This window comes from Stegodyphus dumicola, chromosome 9, assembly GCF_044657685.1.
Source record: "Stegodyphus dumicola isolate Sdum_Otavi_A_Nest chromosome 9, ASM4465768v1".
Lineage (NCBI taxonomy): Eukaryota > Metazoa > Arthropoda > Arachnida > Araneae > Eresidae > Stegodyphus > Stegodyphus dumicola.
The window spans coordinates 123,631,423-123,656,108 of record NC_140776.1 but is presented as its reverse complement, the minus strand read 5'-3'; the positions used below and the strand labels follow the sequence as shown (position 1 = coordinate 123,656,108).

Here is a 24,686-nt window from a genome sequence, read left to right as displayed (position 1 = left end):
ATTTGTTTTATTATTGATTTCATATTTTGTAACATTTCAATGAATTATTGATTAACAAACTCAATGATTTCAAAACAAGCAATGGCAAAACTCTACAGGGGAGGGACATTTTTATCTCTAGCGCAAGAGACTGTGTATTGGAAATTCTAAAGATATGCTCATTTTAAAATTATTTTGTGATAGTGCTGTTGAATTGAAATTTATGGTTTAAAGGCAAAGAATATTTAATAAATAAAGGTAACACACAAAAGGTTAAAAGAAGTCACTTCGGGCATAATGTAAAATCTGAAAGCTTTCAGATTTTTTTTAAGTGAATTTAATAAGTGGAAGGAGTATATATTAATATTATTAGATTATTAATTTTTAATAAAAATTATTCAAAATCTAAACACCCTTTTTTAAATGCATGTTTAACTTCTATGCATAATTTATGAAAACATTACAAAATGACACCAGTGATAGAGATTAAAAAACAAAATACAAATAGTACTTAATATAAAACAAGTATGACTATGTACTTAAATTAAAGCAATAATAAAATTTAAATGAAAAACTATACTGTTTCAGAATCTTGATCCTCTTCTTCATCAGAATCCATCAATTCATCTTCCGAATGAGAAACATCAACCCAGCTACCTTCACTGTCATCATCACTGTCAACTACTTCACCACCTAAGAATATTTAAATACTAAATAAAAACATATCACATATCTACAACTTTAATTCCTTTTAACAATTTAAGACAAATGAAAATGAAAAAGAAATTAAATTACCAGTTACATCCTCTATTAAAGGCTCAAGAGGCAATGTTTCAGCACCAGGAACATAAGATTTAGCATCTAATGCTCCATATTCTAATGGCTTTAGTTCTTTGATTGCTTCTGTAGGTTTGTTCTGGAATATAAATACATATTTTAATTTAAATTAAAATTCCATTTTGAATGAAAATTGAACAGAAAAAGAAAAATACATATAATAATGCAGCAGTATATAAAAATGCATAAAGGAACTCACCCGATACTTTCTTTGTAAGAGATTAGGGTTGATACGTCGGAACAACTGAATCAAAGACCGGGCAGCCATCATGACATCTTTAATAAGATAATGACATTTAAAATTAATACACAGAAAATATTTTAAAAATTCAAATCTTAAAAAATAATAATAATTCTAAGCAATAAGAAATTATGTAGATAGATACAAAAGTTTCTGGCTGCACACATAATACATTGGAAATAAATTCCTTTTGTAAACATCCAGTGGCAATATTAAATAAATAAATTTGAAACTTTTGACACTGAATTTTTTTTTTTTTTTTTAATTTTCTCTTGACTGTTCACTGAATTAAGTGATGCATTCAGTATGCTTGTAATGCTTTGAAATATTTAAAACTGAGTATTACCCTATTCCCTTGCATATCCCCCCCCCATTTAACTTATTTTATTATCTAAAAATGAACAGAAAATTATGTGAATAATTTAATTTTCAAAGGACATGGCAACAGAACATAACAAATTTAAAATATTAATGGATAAACTACAGGTAATTCTCACAATATTATCTCATTAAAAGAAATCTTCATTCCAATAAAAGTACACAGTTATAACAACATTAGAACATCCAATAAGATATCTTCATTTCCACTTCTCTGTAACTTGAAACTAGCCCATTCTTATTCTTGTCCCTGCTACTCCCTAGACCTCAAAATCATCCACAAATTATTAGAGAAAGTGAAGGTGCAGCTGACTCAGTAAAATCATATACTGATATTAGTTTATGTTTCCTTCGCTCTGATGAGTCAGTTCTTGCATTAGGATGGCGTAAAGTTCAACAATTAGAAGGCAAAGGTTCAGGATAATCTTCGCAAGTGATTTGCGAGGGTTTGTCTTTGTTAGTACGACAAAAACAATTCCCATATGGATGAATCCATTTTAAAACTTAGGGAAACAAACACTAAGAGTAGAGCACTAAGGAAGGAGAAAATATGAAAATATTCAAAAAAATTTTAAAAACCTTGCATCAAAAAGTTGGGAGTGCACACCCACCTTATCACAGTAAATATATTCTGTGATTACATTTTGATTAAAGTAAGTCTTAAGGCCCATTTCCATTGCTGCGTATGCGTTGCGGTGTCTATGCGTTTCTCCAATCAGCGAGCGACTTCACTTTGATTGACATCTGCAATCCCGTCGATGTGCGGTGACAGATGACATACAGATGGAGTTCAACAATGTTCAACTTCTATCCATATGTCTGTGGATGCGTTGGGGTCACGTGGTAAAAAATGAGCAATCAGGTGTAGTCACCAAAAATGAATGGCGGCAGAAGTAGCGATGAACACTCGCTTAGGGAAAGAATGTTTTGCTAAAAAATACTTATTTCTGAATTAACATTATAGCGAGAAATCTGCATGCTGAAAAAGACAGCAATCAACTGAATTTAGTTAAAAAAAGATAAGAAAAATAAGATAACTGCAACTACAGTACTTGTTTGCAGATAAAATCAGATGTTCAAGAAATTCAGTTCAAGAAAATCAGTGGCAAAAATTATAATTCCAAGTCCATGAAATAGCAAAATTTGTCCTGACAATTATTTCCTAGTTCTGCATACTCATTTACCTTTAATGAAAATGAATGTCTGACTATATCAAACTGATATAGCAAATTAGATACAATTAAAAGGTATGTTATTTTTTTCCTTTTGAAGCAGGTAAAAACTAAAAACGTTAATTATAAATTAAATTTGATAGCCTTTTAAATATTCCTCTGCATTACAGAGTATGTTAAATTCGTATTTCCCTTTATAAATATATCTTTTTGGCTAACATATATTTGTAAGCACATGAAATATATTTTTAGCAGCCCGTTTAACTTCAATCGAAATGCCACTTTAAAAGATAATGTTTTTTGTAAGAAATGTACTAGAAGCTGAAGAATAAACTTTGGTGAATTTTTCAGACGATAGCACACTGAAATAGGACGAAAAAGTTTAGTTTTAAGAATTGATTTATTTGATTATGTATATAAGCCAAAATATGCATGCGACTCCCGTGCAATGCTAGCTTAGTGGTAAAGCTGACGGTAACAATGTTTACTTTTGGGGGTCGTGAGTTCGAATCCCATACGCTTTTTGCACCCTGTCTGCAACTTTCTTAGCTTTTTGTTCCAAATTGATCTATATTCATGTTTTATAATTTATTTCTATTATTATATGCGTTAAATATATTGTTTTATTTATGCTTTTATTTATTTAAATTTCCCCCCAAAAAAAAGGTTGAAAATTATATAATACTAATTTGAATATTAAAACATATACATTTGAATTTAACAAACATTCTCTATTCGTAAAAAGCAAATTTAAAGTTAATTAAATTTAAATGAAATTTAATGACAAACAAATAAACGATTAATTATTGCTGCGAACTAATCTACAATATTATTTAAATTCTGAGAGCATATGTAAATCAAGTGCAAGTATCAAAATCCATGAATAAATATATAATTCCAAAAATTTATTAATCCTAAAAAATTTATAAAAATGCATAAGTGAATAATAGGATAGATTATTAATCCTAAAAAATTATAAAAATGCATAAGTGAATAATAGAATAGCTTACTAATCCTAAAAAAATTATAAAAATGCATAAATGAATAATAGGATAGATTATTAATCCTAAAAAATTTATAAAAATGCATAAGTGAATAATAGGATAGATTATTAATCCTAAAAAAATTATAAAAATGCATAAGTGAATAATAGGATAGCTTACTAATCCTAAAAAATTTATAAAAATGCATAAATGAATAATAGGATAGATTATTAATCCTGAAAAACTTATAAAAATGCATAAGTGAATAATAGGATAAATAAATTTTTGGAATTATATATTTATTCATGGATTTTGATACTTGCACTTGATTTACATATGCTCTCAGAATTTAAATGATATTGTAGATTAGTTTTGCAGCAATAATTAATCATTTATTTGTTTGCATTAAATTTCATTTAAATTTAATTAACTTTAAATTGCTTTTTACGAATAGAAAATGTTTGTTAAATTCAAATTTCATTCCTTGCAGCAATGGCGCAAGAGAATTATTTAAATTTAATTTATTTTGAAACCCTGTAGATATATATATACATTTTCGTTTCACTTTTATGTGAACGTATATACATGTGCTCAGACTTTGGGATGTTTACGACTCTAAACTTTCATTACCAATTAACATGAGACAGTATTAATGCCCTAAACATTTTTTTAACAAAAAATTACTATAATAATTGCTTTTAAATTCAGTCCTCTCCAACAGAAGCGCAGGAATTAATTAATTAAATATTTCCATTTTTTTTTACCTAATGTGTGTATATATATAAAGAGAAAAATCTTATTTTTATAACATCTTCTATAAAAAGAGATATGGCCCACCAGTGGCCAAGAGGTAAAGTCACTGAACATTGGTAGTTTGGCCCGAGGTTCGAATCCCGCGAACGGGCGTTTTTGTGGTTTTCTCCATGTGTAACGTGGAGTTTCCAGTTTCGCTTTGAAAGTCCTCCACGAAGACACCCCTCCCCTTAGGCAGATAGCCCTAGTGTGCTTTGCCGTAATCTCAATAAAACAAACCAAACCAAAAAGAGATAGGAATTAAAAATGTTTAAATTAAAAATAATATTTTATGGATTATGCATAAAATATAACTGCCCATAGTGCATTTTAAAACAAACGAGATTTCTAATAAATTATCCGGCTATGACCCTGAAGTCAGCGGTATACAAGCATAGCAAATTTTGTGTAAATATTGTGAACCTTTCTTTACAGTTGCTTTGTATTTTTAAAGTACCAACTATTTTTAATTCCTTTAACTTTTTTATTTTTTATTTGTTTATTTTTTCACTAACAGTACATTTTAGTTTTAATAATATATATATTATTTCATTAATATTTAAGGCTTCTAGAAACGCAAAATTTTTTTTTAATTTACTTCAGTTTCTATGGAATTAGTGATGTTCATAATATGCATTATAACCTTACTTTTCTAAAAATTGCTAGCGTACTTTACTTTCGCAGTTCATAAGCAGAAATAAAAATTTCCAATAACATGGAATTTAGTAAACAAAACTTTTCTGCATTTTACGTCAGAATCCATATCAAATCTAAAACAAACAATACTCGCTTAAGTGGGAAAAATTCAGACGTTTAGCGTTGTAACTCGTGAACTGCTTGTTTGGCGCCAAAATATTACAGTGACACCTAGCGGCGGAAAATGAAAATATTCTACGGATACGCGGCAGTGGAAACGCTTGTACGGATGCCGTAGGCGTGTCTTCAATTGACAAAATGCGTTCGTACGCAGTAGTGGAAACGAGGCTTTAGTCCCAAAAACATAAAACCATACTTGTTCCATCTGTACGGTAATTCATCTCTTTCCTATTCAACACTGAAATAACAAGTAAAACAATTTTGCATGGGCCAAGAATCCATAGAAGATGACTCAATGATATGGACAACTGAGACACTGATATCAGAAAATATTGCTTCTGTTCAGGAAGAAGTAGGGTTATAGGAGATAAAAGGTAAAAAAGATAGCAGCAAAATTGGGTTCATGTAAAACAACTTTTTATGCATTCTAAATCAGTATCTTCTTAAGGGCGAAGTCTCCACATGATGGGTACCTTCTTTTAACATTTCAAAAACAGCAATATGGCAGTGCCATTCAAAATTAGTAATGTGGGCTTAATGTGCTTGACTAACCCCCTTACAGCCCAGACTCAGGTACAAGTGATTAATACCTGTTCTTTAAATTGAAATCTGACCTTCGTGAAAAGACATTAAGTGATAATGCTAGTTAAAAAGAGACATTATGGAATATTTTGAGTTAAAGCCTTCAAACTACTTTTTCAGAAGGGTAAAAAAAAAAAGATTGTTCATTAAATTATGTAAAAAGAGCATCAAGGTACAAGGAGAACATACTGAAAAATAAAGCATTTAAATTTCTTAATTTTAGAAATAAATTAGACTGCAATCTTTTGAATCTATCCATCTATGTATATGCATTATGTCTCACAGTTTCATTACTAAAATAACTATGATGTAAAAGTTTCATCACAAGTATGAAAGAAGTTTTTAGTTTTTAAAATTTTTCTCCCATATATATTACAATTTAACAATATACTAAGGAATGAAATATTTGATAAGCAAAATTTCATGTATAAAACTCAATGAGAGCATTTTTACATTAGCAAATATTATAATTAGATTACTCAATCAAATAACACTTTTTTTTAACAAATTTTAATTCTATCATATTCATTTTAAAAAAGGGGGAAGAGTTGCTTGTGTACAATACTTTAGCAGTACCATTAATATATTTATACACATATTATATATATACATAAATTATATTTCCTTGTTTATTTTTTTAAAATTTTTTCAGTGTATTCAATTTGTATTTATATTTGACTTTTTGTATCAGCATTTTATTTATTTTATTTTCCCTTGCATTCATATTTTGTGCGGATTCTTCGTTAAGCTACCTGGACGTGGCAGATGTTTTCACACTTATGAAACTTTTCAGACAGGACTTCTAAATCAAAATGCTAAATTCTTAAGATTCAAAGATAATTTTAAACAAGTGTTTAAAATTAATGTTGGTCTTTTATTAGCTTAAATGCTATATGTTTACAGATGTTTCCTCGAAAAGAATGTTTAACAAGTAGCTGCAATTCAGAAAAAAATAATTGTGTCTGCTTCAACATATGACTTTCAAAGTTCTCCCAATGTAACAACACCTGAGAGTATTATAACTAAAAAGAGAATTATTTACATTAAATGGAGAGATTGCATTAGAGACATGTGGAAGATGGTAACAGAGATGAAGGGGTAAATGGCATTTCAGTTGAAAATTTTAAAAATATTTATGCAAACACCTAAAGACATCTGTTAAGCAGTCTAAATTAAATCTCTAATGAACAAAAGAAAACTGTAACAACAGATTCACATATTACTGAGAAAAGCAGTCAGGTCTCCATATCCCACTGATTCTTCTGATAACCCAGAAGATTCACAATCTCTCCCCTTATCACAGATGATCTTAGCCTAATGTACAATCTCCTTCTTTATCACTAGACCTCAAATGGGTCTTTCATAATGGATTAAATTCAGTGCCATGCTATCTAGGCATCTATAAACTTACACTCAGCTCCACTGCTAAATAATATTTACACATACAGTCATATTTATGATTATTTTATAAATGTAATTTGAAAATATTTAGTTATATTAATTCTAAAACTTACATTGTTTAATTAAATTTTAAGAAAAAAATCTTGTGTTTGTAGCATGTACAGTCTCATTCACTTTATATAATGGGTATACGTTATCAGGGGTGATTACAACTGCATTCCTGAAATATAATGTGCAGTAAAAGCCCAACATAATTTTAAATAATTGTGCATATTGCTGTGATACATTCACATACTTTCAAACTATTTCCCTAGTGACAAAAAAAAAGTATAATCTTTTAATCTATTAAAATTAATTTATGTTTCACGATACCTATTTATATAGTTGCTTATATATTTGGTTTAGCGATATTTTAAAAAAATAATTGGAAAGTTGCCCTCCTTGTTTTGAGAGAGAGGGTATTTTCTAGGAATGACTGCATTTATATACATATGTATATATATATCTTGTTGTAACTAAAGTTTTCCACCAAAAAACATTCTTAATAAAGTCAGAACACAAATATGAAAGCAGTACCTTTGGCGCAGGTAGTAATCACTACCAAAATCTATGATTTTCTGCAACTGTTTGATAGTTTTTCAAAGCCTTCAGTTCAGTGGTGGCCCGCAAGTTCAAAAACAGTTCAACCTCATTTCGGACATCCTGTGCAGAATGGAAGATAGGACTGCAGGTGTGAAAAAATGAAGAAGTCCAAAGGAGCGATGTTGGGGCTATATGGTGGGTGCTAAAGATCACATTTGGGTTTGTACACAGTCCAGCCGGTATATGCAGACATATGTGGTCTTGCATTATCTTAATGAAACATTACCTTTTTTAACCGGAACTCACTTTGACGTTTTGTATTGATAGCAGCATCAGAATGGACTAGCATCTCACTGTACACCTTACTGTGTAGTGTTTTACCTTTTTACAGATACTCTTCCTGTATACCACGGCAATCCCAACAGATACAAAGCATGATTTTTCTATCAGTCAAATTGCGCTTTGCGATGATGCCGATGGGCTCATCAAGCACAGACCAAGCCCCTTTTCAGTCTACGTTCTTGAAGTAAATCCACTTTTCGTCATACGTGATGATTCAGTCTAGAATTTTATCCTTGCATTGATATTCGAGCAGATTAGTGCAGGCCCGAACACATCTGCCCTTATCTGCTTGAACCAGCTCATGTGGCACCCACCGATTGAACTTGTACATCAAGTTTATGCAATGCATAGCACAACTAATGGACATGATGACACTAACATCTAACTTAGTAAGCTCTCAAGTGGTTGCGTCTGACCTTCTTCCACAAGTTCTTGCAGGCGGGCCAGAGCACTCTGCTTCTTAATGCCATAATCCTTGTTTTTAAACTTTCAGTACCAAACTTTCACAGTGTCATATGATACAACATTAATACCTCAAGCTGTACACATGATTTGGTGGCATTCTGTAAGTGACTTTTTGCAACAGAACTAGAAGTAAATGATAGTTCTATTCTGGTAGCATGATAGTTCCATTTCAGACACCTTGTACTTAATGATAATGATATTTGTTTACAAATTTCAAAACACAGTGTTCTAGAGCAAGTCTCTTTCTTTCAATTATCAGAAATCGCTTGACAAAATATGATTAAACACGATAACAATGCAAACTGTTTGCACAGACTATATTTGCACTGGCAGGAATCTTTCAAAGTTTTAAAGCATGATCTTTCTATTAGCTAAATTGTGATTTGTGATGCTGCCGATGGGCTCACCGAGCACACACCAATTCCCTTTTTGGCTTGTGTTCTTGAAGTAAATCGACTTTTATCATAAGTTATGATCCGGTCCAGAATTTTTTCCTTGCGCTGATATTCGAGCAGACCAGTACAGGCCCGAACACGTTTGCCCTTATCTCCTTGAATCAGCTCATGTGGCACCCACCGACTAAACTTGTACATCAAGTTTATGCAATGCATAGCACGACTAATGGACATGGCACTAACATCTAACTTCTTAGCATGCTCTCGAGTGGTTGCATACTGATCTTATTCTGCAAGTTCTTGCAAGCAGGCCTCATTAACATTAGAAAGCCAACCAGAGCATTCTGCTTCTTGAATGCCATAGTCCTTGTTTTTAAACTTTCAGTACCAAATGTCCACAATGTCATATGATACAACATTAATACTTCCAGCTGTACACATGATTTGGTGGCATTCTGTAGCTGACTTCTTGCAACAGAACTGGAAGTAAATGAGGGTTCTAATCTAGTAGCGTGATAGTTTCATTTCACAACACAGTGTTCTGAAGCAAGTCTCTTTCTTTCAAATGCCAAAAATCGCTCAACAAAATATGATTAAACACGATAACAATGCGAACTGTTTGCACAGGCAGCAAACTTTCGTCAAAACACGATGTATATATTTGCTAATAAGTGAAAATTTAGTTTAATCAGCAAGATATTTTGATGTAGAAGAATGAATTGTGACTTAACTCTTTAAATATTAGAACTTGCAGTATGCATATCAACAGGTGCTGAAGATGAAAAACAGCTAGCTAGTTATGCATTAAAATATTCCTAAAACCTTTACCAACAGTCATAAGAGAAATTCTCTTATTCAAAAGCTTCATATATAATTTTGCATAATGAGAATGAGTTTAATCTGACAACATCTGAGCTATTACTGTACAAATGAGCTCTTCAATCTGACATAATATCACCCACATAATTAAACGGACATTCAACAACAATGTGGGCATAATGAAGCAAGTTAAAACAGATTTAAATAATTTTGCCAATATTGGGTATTTCTGTTTGCCATCTTCTTTTATCCTGAATACTTCAACCCAGAACATATTCTCATTTTATATATCCTCATTTTTTGCCCATTTCTGTATAACATAAACAGCAAAAATAACTTTTTTGCATACTTAGTTTAGCATGCTTAGTATGAGCAAACTAAGTTTCAGGCAAACTTAGTTTGCTCAGACAAGAAATTTAACCTCTCTCTCTGAACTAAATATAGTCAAAAAGTTTTAAATTTATGTAATCTTTAAATAATATATTTGTTGAAAAACAAAATTTGAAAAAGATTTACATATTATAGATTTATTGATTACAGAATCTATATTTCCCAAGACTGGAAATTCTAGAATCCCAGATATATTTGAGCCACAATCACTCCTGATATTACACATTTAATTTACAGCTTTAGAAACATTATTACAAACATGAAACTAGAGCTGCTGTAATTTGTTTTTACAGTACACTAAGCGATTACTAATTATATTATTGATACAAATGTTTCATAAAATAAAAATTGAATGGTTTACTTTTATTTTTATATTTTTTGTACTGAACTAGATCGTGTAGTAAATCTCGATCTATGGCAAAAGGACATCTAATACAAATCTCCCTGATTGCATTGATACTGAAATAATAATAAACATACTCATTAATAACAAATATACAAAACATAATAATACCACATATGCTAATATAACATATATCATGAAATGCAGAATGAAAAATGCACATAATTACTTGTATACACACTTTTAGATCAGCATAATAGTGACAAATGATAGAAAACATTATTACCAAAATAAGAATAAACATTAATAATAATTTGATAATTTTCTGAGAAGACAAAAGTACAGCTTAATAATGGGCATACCATTTACTTATCAACATATAAAACAATTATTATTTCACAGAAATTCACTTTAAAATATCTTTGTTACTATGAAAAATGAAAGAAAACCCTTTACTTCATCTAATAATGTTTTATTAATAAAATTAATATTTTTTAACAACAGCAATTATAAAAATAGTTTATTTATTATATACGGCTCAAATTACTGTGACCTGAAAGATGACACTTTTTTCTGTAACGTGCATTCTGAAAACCATACCTATATCTTGCATACAGTATTGATGAAAAAAGCATACCCAACATCAGAAGAGTAACAAGGTAATTTATCTTGACTTTTAAGTAAAAAAAAAAAAAAAATAATAATAATAACAAACTAGTTACTTAGACTTGCAATAATACATTTAAGACTATGAGTCATTAAGTGACCACATGAAATGTATTCTATAAAAAGTGTAATGATTAAATCTTTAAAAATTAAATTTATATAAACAGGATAAAAAAATATGAAATTAAAATCTGCTTTTGTTAAAAAAGTTAATTCAATAAATTTCTTCATAAAGATTTATGAAAAGCATCAAATATTCCATCTTCTTTTTTCTTCTTGCAACCTACAGATTTAAAAGAGCACAAATAAATCTGACTTTTATTTTTTTACATCATCTTCACAGTTTGCTTCATTATTATCATATTATACTTAGAAGGTCAATAAATCAATATTATTGCAAAATGTTACTATATTTGTATTATTTGTTTGTAATATGATTTCTAACTATTCTTTTATTAGTATGTATCTGTTTTTATTCATTTATCTATTTATTTAGAGCATTCTCCATGGTGTAATTTGCTCACAATAAACAAATTTGTTAGATTTGTAAACTTGCTAGATTTATTACTCCTTACTCTATGTATTTAAATTATTAATTATTTACAGAGCTTTTAATTCTGAATCAACTGAGAGATATACTACTAGCACTTGGTAACTTTTTCCCCTATCGAAAATGCAACATCCGGCAATTTCTCAACAATCTGGTATCTGGAAGTTTCACACTTTAAGCAAAAAATTCTTTAAATTCCCCAAAAAGGAAAATTTTGGAAATATTTAACAATCTGTTAAACTGGAAAAAGATACGAGGGCCATCCAGGAAGTAGATTACGTTTCCGTCTGTGTCCGCTAGGGGCGGGGCTAGCGCGGCCATCTTGGGGTCAGAGCGTTGCGCAGCTCAGTCTGCATCTAGCCGTGCTAGTGAGAGGTTCGTGCTGTGCTCCGTTCAGATACTGTGACGGTTTGAAATGTCTGCGTTAATTGAAAATCCCGCGAGCTGCGAGGTGCGCTCAGTAATAAGGTTTCTGACTGCAAAAAACTGTAAACCGATAGAAATCTATCGGCAGCTTCGTGAAGTGTATGGGGACAACATTATCACTGAAGGTGGAGTGCGTCAGTGGGTCATAAGATTTCAAAATGGCCGAACCAATGTTCACGACGAAGATCGAAGTGGGAGACCCAGCATAGTGACCGCCGAACTTCTCGAAAAAGTCGATGCTAAAGTCCGTGAAAATCGAAATTTCACAATAACGGAACTTTCTTTGAGTTTTCCACAAATTTCGCGAAGTTTGTTGCACGAAATCATCAGCGAAAAGCTTGGTTACCACAAGTTTTGTGCAAGATGGAAGGCAAGAAGAGGTAACGAAGTGGTTGAAGGTGCAGGCGGCCGAATTTTTCGACGAAGGAATTTCCAAGCTCGTACATCGCTACGATAAATGCCTTAATTTGTATGGTGACTATGTAGAAAAGTAGTATTTGAGTGTGGCTTTCATCTGTATATAATAAAATTTGTTTCCTATACTTTGTTTATTTTTTTATTCCAAAACGTAATCTACTTTCTGGATAGCCCTCGTATTATGTCATAATAAAATTTTAATAAAATTAATAAAATATTCAACAGATTGAATTAAGATTTTTTTCAACTCTTTTATTGTGAAAATTGGGGAGGGGGAATGCTCAATTTAGAAAATTTTAAAATCTAGACTTGACTGAATTATTTTATTCTCAAATAACAAGACTATAAAATTATACCAAAATTTTTTCTTACCCGACAGTTATAACTTCAGCAGAATTTCTCTCGGTAATGAAATTGTTAGCTATAGTTTTAAGCACTGGTTCCATAACCTAAAGTAAACAGGGTAAAAAGAAAGATCATTAAAAAACACATAAAAAGACATACATAAGCTATGTATGTAAAAAACTTCAGAAAATAATAATACCAAAATATAAACTAGTAATTAATAAAATAAAGCATTTTCACACACACACACAAATTAATCAGAGTCATATAAATCTTAAAGTTTGAAACTAGACATAAAATGCTGAGGATAAACTATAAAAACATGGCAAAAACTAAAATGAGACAACTCATACATTAAATTTTGGGTATCAAAGCAGAAAGGATAAGAATCCAATTCAAGTTTCTCAGTTCAGATATAAATTTGAGAGAAATGGTAAACTTGATGAATTTTGAGAGAAATGAATAACTTTAAATAGGCATAAAATGCTCAAAAGATTTCAAATTTTCTTTTCTTATAGGGTGATCAAATGAGCAGAGCAAAGTACAAACGATAAAAATTTCATGTTATTAAAATGAAAATTTAAAAAAAAAAAAAAAAAAATGTTCACATGCTTGAATGAAGAAAGAAAAATGCAACTGTGTATGTGTTAAGACAAAGGATATTAACCATTACACCTTAATCAAATGACTTTGACAATTCAAATATCTGTCAATCCTTACAAACAATTTGTTCCTTCCATCTTGGAGCATATAAAAATTCATATTCTTGCTGATTTACCTGTAGATTTTTTCATATTATTCTCAAACATAAAATCTATATCAGACGGATCCCCCCCCCCCGCAAGACAAAGAGGAAAATCTCTAGGGCTTAAATACAAGTGAAATAACAGTGAAATTCATGGATAACAACAGTGATAACAGTGAAATAACAGTGAAATTCATGGAGAACATTTTGTAGGCATTGACAGTTTACAATTTAGCACTTCCATGACAGAGACTGATACTCTTACTCAGCAGACTTTATTATTTTTAACAAATGAATTTGTTCCAATTTTGCTTAGAATGGTAGAGAACCAATTAGACAGATGATAAGAAAAAAATTCACATGCGCAAAATCACAGAAAATGAATATAGTAAATTTTCCAACAGATGTCATTCTTTAAATTTTATCTTTAGAGCATAGGTCTTTCAGTGGAATGAAGTTCTCTTATGTAACAGTTAAAGATACATCTTTCTCTAATCACAACACAATGAAAAATGCCTAATCTTTTTTTAGCATCACACCCATCTGGCACAAATTTTGAAATGCTGAAGAACATTCAAGTGAAGCTAAATATACTATAACTCATCAGCTACTCAAATACAACAATGTAAAATTACCCTTCTGTTCTCTTAAGTCACATCAACAATACTTTCATTCTTCTCCTTACTCAATGAAATGAGACAGCCACTTTTCTACAATGCCCATTCCCCAGATCTTCTTTTCTAATCTCAAACGAACATCAACATTTAACAGACTGATAGCCACTGATTCAGAGAAAATTATCACCTTTCACAACCACACTATTTTGATTTTTTTGGGAAAATAATACTATATGAAAAATATTTGTATTCTTATAACATTCTTATATCTCTGATTTCACATTATATATGAAATAAAACAGGCAGAACATGTATCAAAATTGCATCAAAGACCGACTAGATTCTACATTAAATTTCTGCAGTTCCTCAATATTGCCCAAACTGTGGGCATGTTCTTGGCCACTGAAATCCTAACCTCACTTTAAACAGAGATTATATTTTTAAGCATATACTCATTTTGAAATGCTACTGCATATCTGCCACTCTTGTAGATAAGTAAGAAATGCCTACATTACAGTTATAACATCTTAAATATACAGTCAAAAGTCGTTAATCCGGACTCGTCGGGACTTCGGCAATTCCGGATTATCGATTTTTCCGGATTATAGATCATCAGTTTAAATCTCGTAAGATGGCATGCAGAAATTCTAAAATTAAAAATATGAAACCGTAATTTATGAAATAAAGAACAATTATGATCTAAAGGGTATCAAAATTTGCAAAAAGAAAAAGCTTAATATTTATTTGTTTACTTTATTAAACATTTCTTTCAATGTAAGTTGTTTAAGTTTTGCTTCGTTTCATGTGATAATACTTTCTCTTTAATTCTATTAAACAGACATAATTTCTTGTTCAGTTACAAAGTTCCGCTGTTCAAGTCCTATAACTGCTGTGTCGAGAACACCGACTAATTTGTCAATCGAAATTTTTTTGTTTTCAATAACCTCTGTCACTTTTCTTCGCTATCGGAAGCGAATTATAACGACGAGGAACTTGTTTTAAATCATATCAAAGACGGAGCATATCGAGATGAAATACTACATTTGGTAAAGAAATTATAAGCCAAATAAAATAAAAACATCTGCGCTGAAGATAAGGATAGTGTTGACAGATCAACTTCCAATTCATTACGTCGCGGCGTTCCCCCCGCCGAGCAGCGTGAAATTGATAAACAGATTTCGGATTTCAAAACATACTTTCGCTTTAGATTCTTTACATATTAACAAATATATATCGGAAATTCTATTTGATATAATCGAAAGTTTAAGCTTACTTTTATAAAATTGCTCTTACAGTCTGCAAAAAATAATAAGCCGGATCCAATTCGAAAATTAAGGAACAACGCAATCATCAACATTAACTGAAATAGATAATTAGATAATTTTAGCTTATACGTCCATTATACATAAAACGCGCACGCGAAAACGTATTCTGCACTTGCGCACACTCATATGCGCAGTCGTAAAAGGTCTTACGCGCACGCGCAAACGCCTATGCGCATGTGTCAATGCGGCGCATGCGCAGAAAGTTTTTAGTTTTGAGGTCCGGATTATAGATCATTCCGAATTATGGGTGTCCGAATTAACGACTTTTGACTGTATAAATAACATAAGTTATAACACAAAAGAATGCATTTATTTAATAACAAAAATAACAGTTTCTTTTAATTGACTTTTACTTCGATTTCTTTTTAAACTATAGATAAATTAGTTCTTTAAGCACAAACTATATATAAAATAACATTTCACACAGTCCAGTTTCATTTATAGTAAATTAGTTTATAATTATGAAAATACTGAATAAGCATATTAGAAATAATTAGTTATGAATAAATCTGATTTATACATTAAATTATTTTAGATAACGTAACTTACATCTGGAGGTACTTGTTCATGAGCAGCCTGGGCAGCAAACATTAAGATTTTGGTCACATCTACAGAAAAATATAACAACAGCATAAACTTAATTTATCAAGTTACAAAATATAGTGTCCACACTTTTTAGATATTTCATTTATGGCGAAATGAAACTAAGATTAAACAGAAACAGAAAAAAAAACTGTTATGGAGTAAAATATTTATCTAACATAAATATTTGCTATTTCAATGGAGCTATTTTATAAAATTTGAATACTTCAAATCTAAAATGCTCTTATACATTATGTTACTGGTAATGTCCAAAAGCCTACATTCTATTAGAATACCTAGGCATTTTATTAAAATGCCAAAAACTGGCTGGCAATATATGAAGTGATTAACATTTCGTACATTTCATCGGCATGCTGTAGAATACCTAGGCATTTTATAGAATGCCGAAACTAGGGATTTTATAGAATCCCAAAACTGCCTGGCAATATATGACGTGATTAATATTATATATATTTCTTAGGCATTCTACAGAATGCCAAATGACAAATTGGCAAGTATGAAATACATCTGTGATTAGTTTCGAATATCAATGCATTCATTTCATTATTCCCTACATTTTATACATTGTTTTCTATAATAACAAAGACAGAAATTTTATTTTGTACAACTTTCAGTTGCTTTTTAATGGCATTCTTTCATTACTTTTTCAAAATAACATTTGTATTTTTGAGGAATGCATGTCTTTTAAATAATAGCATTATCATGAGCTTTTTTTACCACTTCGCCTGAATAGCATTTGTCATCCTATAGAATACCTAGGTATCATATACAATGCCTAGGAAAAGTATATTGTTATGTGCCTACGGGTTCATAATGGACTGAATGCACACAGAACCAATGATAGCTTGATAAAATTTATTTTCCCAAAAGAAACACCAGTTCTAGAACTTTCCACAAAACTACTCATACAGCTCTTCTATGTATGACAGAGCACAATTAGTAGTTAACACTTCAAATTACAAAGAATGTTAAACACAAAGCAATGCAAAGTGCATCTAAAGCATGAAGTTCACATGAAGAATACCCTGAAGTCAAGTATGAACTAAAAACTGACAACTGAAGCTCCCTCCAGTCTTATACAGTTTTCCTTTGGCCAACGAAAAATTTCCAGTACCATCGATTTCTCAAAATTGCTGAAAAGCATATAGTTACATACAGGGCCGGATACACTTACAATTACATACAGGGAACAAACCAGTTACAGTTATACATGGATTGGACCAAAATGTTGCCATATTTGGATATTTTTGGCGATTTCTCGCCAAATTTGACGACAAAAACTAGACACCAAAAACTGTTGAAGCCATTTACCTTAATGTTAAATGAAACTTAAATGATACATTTACCTTAATGTCAATATTAAAAGGACCTATCCTTGCAAACTTATTTTTCTGTTGGAGCTTCACTCTCTTGGAGCATTTATACAACATATACTACAATTTTACATATAATGCAAGTAAAATTATTTACATGCATACAAAATTCATAATAATATAATAATTCTCAAAATTTATATTTTGCCTAAAATTGTCAGGCATTCTATAAAATCCCATAATAAATACACATATTTCATAATTGTTTAAATAAACATATTAATTACTTAAATAAACATATTAATTACTTAAATAAACATACTTATTATATGAATACTTTATGACATGATAAACAAATTACTTCATGATATTTATCATAATGTATTTATCATGAATACTTCATGATAAATACATTAATTGCATGAATACTTTCCATCAGAATATTTTTTAAACATTTAACTGATTTTCAAGAATAATGAATTTTAGTATTGAATAGAAACAGGAAACTACGAAATCAATCAGTGCCCTCCTTCAAACTACAGAACTTTATGAAATAATAATTTTTAAATATTTAAGTTACAGATAAAAATTTGAAATGATAAACATTCTTTTGAGCTGCTGAATTATAATAGGCATTAACGTCTAGTATCAGAATTGTTTTTCATTGAATTACAATACTACTTTTTGCATGTGAAAACTGAAATGTAAACAAACAAAATATAAAGAACACTTATATTTCAAACACAAAAATTAAAAACCAGATATCATATGTTTAAATGATACTTACCTCTTTGATGAGGTTTCAGATAACGTATCAAAAGTGGATAAAAATTCAACAAAATCAGCTATTATAAAAATACAAATAGCATTAATAAATATGATCAGAACATTTTTCAAAGATAAGTGATTTCACTTTTTTAACACACATGGAATGACATAAATTAGTATAGTACAAATTAATTATCCTGTCTCATCAATATTCTTATTCAATAGCAAAAGAACACATTTACAAAATACAAGGTGTGACACAAAACCAGACTGGTGCAATAAATCATTGTCCTTACAGAATCAGTTCTCTGTGCCATTATCACCCTCAAAGTAGTCCCCTTCAGCATTCAGTACTGCCATTGCTGGTAAGAGCTCTGGAGCGAAGTTTCTGGAAGGCCCTTCAGGAGATTCTCTGTTTTTGCCTGAACCTCTTCAACTGTTGTAAAATGGGTTCTCTTTAAGCAAGATTTAACTTTCGAAAATTAAAAAAAAAAAAAAAAAATTGCATGGAGCCAAATCAGGTAAATAAGAAGGATGCCCATCACAGTAATGTTTTTGCTGGTCAGAAACCTGCTCGACAGATAGCCATGTGAGCGGGCACATTGCCCTGGTGCAACAGCCATTCATCATTACCCCTAATTGTGGCCTTTTTTTACTAGTTTTTTCATGAAGTCTTTTTAGTACTTCAATGTAGTTGTGATGATAAACAGTCTAACCACAGGGAAACCACTCAATCATGATGAATGTCCTGGGGACTTATAGCAAGTTCATCATCTTCCACATTGTCCCTTCCCCCTGAAAACTGCTTATGCCATTCAAATACACATGCAGGAGACAAAGTTTCATCTCCATAAGCCTCTTTACATTTGAAATGCTTTCACTGCAGTTGATTTCTGAAGTTTCACAAGAAACTTGATGTTGATTCATTGTTAGGTTTTTGCATTAGATATTTTTTCGGCAGAATGCAGTTGCACGTGTTCACTCAATGACACAGTACTCCCAAATGGCATGATTGGTTAAGTCCAAACTGGCCTTATGGAGGTGGTAGCATGACATCACCAAAACAGATGTTGCCAAGTCATTCGCCTTATGGAGGTGGTAGCATGACATCACCAAAACAGATTTTGCCAAGTCATTCTTCAAGCAACACAGTCTCTTTTTTTGTGTGTCACACCTAGTATACATATATATCACTAATATTTAAATATGCTAATCCTTGTACAATATATTAGTAACTACTTAAATATGCTAATCCTTACACAATATGTTAATAATTAAACTCAAGCTTATTTATTCACAATATATCAATAATTCTGTCTGTTAAATCTCAAAAATACAAAAACCATATCGCATTTAAAAACAGCACAAAAGTACAATTGAGTTATACAAAATTACAATATTATTTAAATTAATAATTTATTAATTATTTATATATTAAGCATTTTACACTTTGTGCTACAATGCCATGTAGTTTTAAAATATATAGAATACATATTTTAAAGAATTTATATAGATCTAGAATGTCTCTTCTCTTTAAAAATGAGCAGTCTGGGTTTGCTGTTCTCAGATATTTGTTATCTTGGTATATTTTGATAATATAAAACTATACATTTGAGTTCATTTTTTTAATTAATTCATTCTACTACTCAATTAGAAATAATATGCATAGTTCTAATTGCTTGTTTAATTTATGCATTCTTTCATGCTTTTATATGCAAAATTTGGGATTTCAGAAATTTTTATTTGTGCTGCTGTTTTGGTTTGACTTATTTAGTAAGATATTGTAATTCCATTTATATGATGTTTTCTGCATAACTTTCATCATTAAATACTGTGCTGTAAAAGGATTTTTACAATTCTTTGCCTAAAAAGACATAATAGAAGGAACTTTTATTTAAGAATTTACCTATATTTTAGTAAGATTTACTTTCTGCTTATTATTAATGAAGACAACTTTTTAATCAAAGATATTTTGAGTGTAAATAAAAAAAACTTGACTTTCAACAAAAGCAAACTGTAACGATTTAAGAATGAAATTTCCTTATTCCATTAATGTGTTCAAATAGCTGCAACAAAGAGATAAATGAACATATAAAACAGATGGAGAAGCTGTGTTGTGCCCATAATATCATACTGAATATCAAAACATTAATGATATCACCTTAGTAGTTTGTTGAGCATCTTCTAGCATGAAAGACAACACAGACAGACAGGTATTAATTCTCAAATGCTGGAAAGCTGCTAAAAACATAGAAGACACATTCGTTATAAATAACACAACAACAGTTCTTCTAACCCAGTGGTCTCAAACTTTCAGTCTGTGGGCTGCATGTGGCCCCCAAAGCAATTTTATGTGGTCTACGAAGGAATTTCAATTATGGTGTTGTAAAGATTTCAAGATTTTAGTAATTTAAAGTCCAAATTTACGTTATTTTCATTTCCATTAATAATGAACCTGAATAACATGCCAGAAAATCTATCAGTGGAACTGACTAATTTACACTGTGGCATAAATCTCATTCAAAGACTTGAAGATACAGGTTTTATTAACTTTTATTTGTATTTGTCAAAAAATAAATACGCTAAGTTACAAATTTTTGCATTTAAATAATCGCTTTGTTTGGGAATACACTGTGCAACATAAAAAATGCAATGCCATGAAAGACTGGGTGGTATGTAATGTCAATTGATACACAGACAGAACAAGCATATGTGGAAAAAAAAGTGATGCTATTTATGGAAAGCTAAATTTATACAGTGGTGGGAACAGTGTCCTGAGGGATGGAAGCTCATATAGCTACGATCCCTCTTCCAAAGTTCCTTCTCTGATAGCACCTGGAGCAGGGCAGACAAATGATGTAACAATCACATCCCAGATATGCTCAAGAATTCCAACTCTGTATAATTCCAACTATCGCAGGCCAAGAAAGCAAAAGGACAAGCTGTAAGGCTTGTCAACTAATGAATGCCATATCATGTTCTTGTGCTGGAATAAACCTTTTTCAGCACCTCATCAACGCATCATCGAGCTGTCAGTGTGCCTCTGATGCACAACAGGGGTGACCTGATATCAAGACTGATGGCACCCAAACCATTATACCACACTGCGGAGTGACATGAAATTTAGTAATAGCAGTCGAATTGGATCCATCTCCCCAATGCCTCTAGATGCTTAACTAGTTACTATCATAAGACAAACAAAACTAAGACTCATCACTGAATACTACATTCTGAAAGACAGATGTCCAAGAGGCTGATTAACAACATCATTGCGGTCTTCCATGCTGATGACTTGCCATTAATAGCAGTCTTCAAAAAGGTGGGCTTGTGCACAAGCTACTTTCAACCAAATGTAGGGAAACTGCTGTCCCAGGTACTGGAGTATCCATGCACAGTATATACATATACATGCATTTAAACAGCAATACAATGGGAAGACTAACCAGTCATATGTAAGGTTGCATCTTTTATAAAACTGTTCATTTGCCAGAACTGCCAATAATGTCATCATCCTGCCATCTCTTTATTCACATGTGTCTTCTCAAATGTTGAACTTCTTGAATTCTGGATTCCTTAAGCAGCAGACAGTAACAACTGTTGATTCGTCTGCCCTTTCCTTTCCTCTTACCCGTGCTATAATCACGTGACCAACTTGCATCTTACATAATCTGCACCACTTGTTCCAATACGTATTCCACGAAATTTGCATATTCATATGGCTAAATCTTCATGGTGTTGCATCTTCTCTATATTAGGCTGAGTACATTTAACATTTGTTTGGAAACAACTTTTTTTAAACATTTGTTTGGGAACAACTTTTTTTTTAACAGTTGAATATTAATCAGAAAAGAACATGATTGATCAACAAGTATCTACAATTCGTGACAATAATCATTTCTAGTAACTTCTCTCCAAGACTCAACTTTATCCAACAACAACAAAGACTCAACTCTTTCCAAGACTCAACTTGACATGTGGTAGCATATCACTTGGATTGCCACCACAAGTCAAGCTGTAGTAAGAAATAAAAAAGTTTATTTGCATATAAATATATATTTTTTTATTTATGTGTCAAAGGAAAGTTTAATAAATGAGAGAAAGAGATTAGGTTGTTATTATTTATTGTCGAGTTTTATCAAACTTGGTAAATTTTCTTTGAAAACTCAGAAAGTTTTTATATAATTCGCTTATTTTTTTATTTAAATCAACAGAAGTTACTTAATGATTAATTAACATGTTAAAAATTATTTGAAAGAAATGTCAGTCTAAGAATTTAATTTTTATTTGTTGGTATATTTGATTTACAAAGTGTAACCAACAAAAATGTCTTGCAGGTGCCAAACTTTACATATCAGATAGAAAATAAATATAAATTTGAATTTTTCCTTTGCAGTATTATTACTACTGCTTGATAAATTTTTATTTATCAAGCAAAATTTAAAATTTATTTTAAATACTTTTTTATTTTTTAATAAAATTTTTCGTTTGGTAGAGAAAAAAAAAATCTGGCCCATCAGCTGCTTTTAAGATTGTGCATTTGACCCACACGCAATTTGAGTTTCAGACCACTGTTTTAACTTATTACAGTTCTTGTGGCTTGGACTAATGTTTCACTCAAGATCATTAGCTCAATACAATTTAAATCTTCAAGATTATGAAGGCTTCTGGATGATATAAAATTCAGATAAGAGTTCTTAAGTAATCCTAAATAGCAATGATTCAGCATCCTCTCATGTTCAAATAAACCATCCTCTTCACGTTTCACAAATAACATGAAAGGATAATAGGTGGCACCCATAATATTCTGGCAACATGTGGCATTTAAGAATTTTCCTAGAGTGTTTCATGAGAAGATTTCAAACATCACTTCAAAATCACTCTATCTTTAACAGACCCATTCAGCAGCACAGATCTATGGCTTCTTCTTGTTGCCACCACAACCGAAACTTCCAATCAATCCAGAGTAATTTGAAACAGTATTCATCTGCCCACACAACTTTATATAACTTTTTAAAGATCTATTTTTATTGTCTCTCAGCACTATGCAAGATATAAAATCTTAAAACATGCATTTTTTCAAGTTGGCATTTGTATATTTATACTTTAACAGCTTTGCATACTTTTATTTGTATTTTTATATACAATGCTTAGTGTTTAAATTTATGAAATTCTGATATGCATAACCATTTACATTAATTCTGAAATATCCCCAGTACTCTTTTAACAGTCATATCAGAATTTGCATCTAAAAAACTAACAATCTTTGAATAATAAAATTACAAATACATAAAACATTTTACTTCTTTGACTGCATGATGATTATCAGGCATATAAAGAACATTTTATCATCAAAACAGAAAATGGTCCAAAATATTATCTAACACTGTAGCAGTAATACTTGACAATGGTTTTCTTTCTTTATTTATTCATTATAAAACTTTAATACAGTATTATAGAAATGTGTTCATGTGCTATTCATGCCTTTCTCTTTGGTTTCTGATACTATATAGGTAATTCACATTTATTTTATTATTTCAGAACATGGGGTATTTCTGAATGATAGCCACACAATTTTTTTTTTTTTTTCCTTTTAAATTTTCTGAAATGTTACCACTGAATGAAAATGTTAGTCTGCCACTAACAGCTTGAAATCTGGTTATACAACCATTTTAACTCCCAAAAAGGTTTCTTAGGCAGTGTAGAAGAACTGAAAATACTGATCACAAATTACACACAATTTATCACTTAAGCCAGAAACAGCTGTTTTTCACATGAATGGTAAAGGCATCATGTTACAGAGCAGTATATCACAAGTTCTGTCCTTGCCTCCAGAAACAATAGTCCAAATGAACAGGTTATCCATAGGCAACTTTTATAGACAAACATTGCCATTAAAATAGCGAATGGCAATGACAGGGGCAACTGGTTTACTATACTAATCATAGAGTCAAAATCAGCTAGTGACTACAAAATCTAAATAACCTCCACTAGAGTGGTGGACTTGATCATGGCAAGAACATGCACCTCCTTTACCTGCTCACCTGGGAAATTGACGGAACTATATCACTCAAACCTCCTATGGCAACTAGCTCCAGAAGAGTTCAAAGGACCCAATAAATGGAGCAACAATATCATGATGCTTGATCACTGCATTGCGATTACAATGATCAAGCACATCGACACAATGGGCTCAACCAAATCACGCAACAGTCATGTCTTCTCATTTGCATAACAGATGATGTCAGGAGGTGTGAAGCCGTTCAACATTTGCAAAATTTGTTGAAATTTGAGTTGGAATTCTTACATCTAACACACCTAAGCTCTTTTGTTCCAGCGATAAAGAATTCCACTCATATGACACAGTCTAGTTATGTCCTTGATGGAAAAATTTGGT

General features: G+C 31.0%; 1 protein-coding gene across 3 annotated transcripts in view; it reads right to left on the bottom strand.

The window, feature by feature from the left end:
* The window catches only part of Mys45A (SDA1 domain containing protein Mys45A), a 127,340-nt gene that overhangs the window by 25,175 nt on the left and 77,479 nt on the right, over positions 1-24,686 (bottom strand). For all 3 annotated transcript variants that reach the window (XM_085824046.1, XM_085824045.1, XM_085824044.1), the window contains exons 11-17: positions 18,312-18,369; positions 16,158-16,216; positions 12,949-13,025; positions 10,536-10,633; positions 1,016-1,092; positions 775-895; positions 560-672 (exon numbers count right to left, since the gene is read on the bottom strand). In XM_085824046.1, coding sequence (XP_085680172.1) covers positions 560-672; positions 775-895; positions 1,016-1,092; positions 10,536-10,633; positions 12,949-13,025; positions 16,158-16,216; positions 18,312-18,369 — 603 coding nt within the window. The remainder of the gene's footprint in view (positions 1-559; positions 673-774; positions 896-1,015; positions 1,093-10,535; positions 10,634-12,948; positions 13,026-16,157; positions 16,217-18,311; positions 18,370-24,686) is intronic.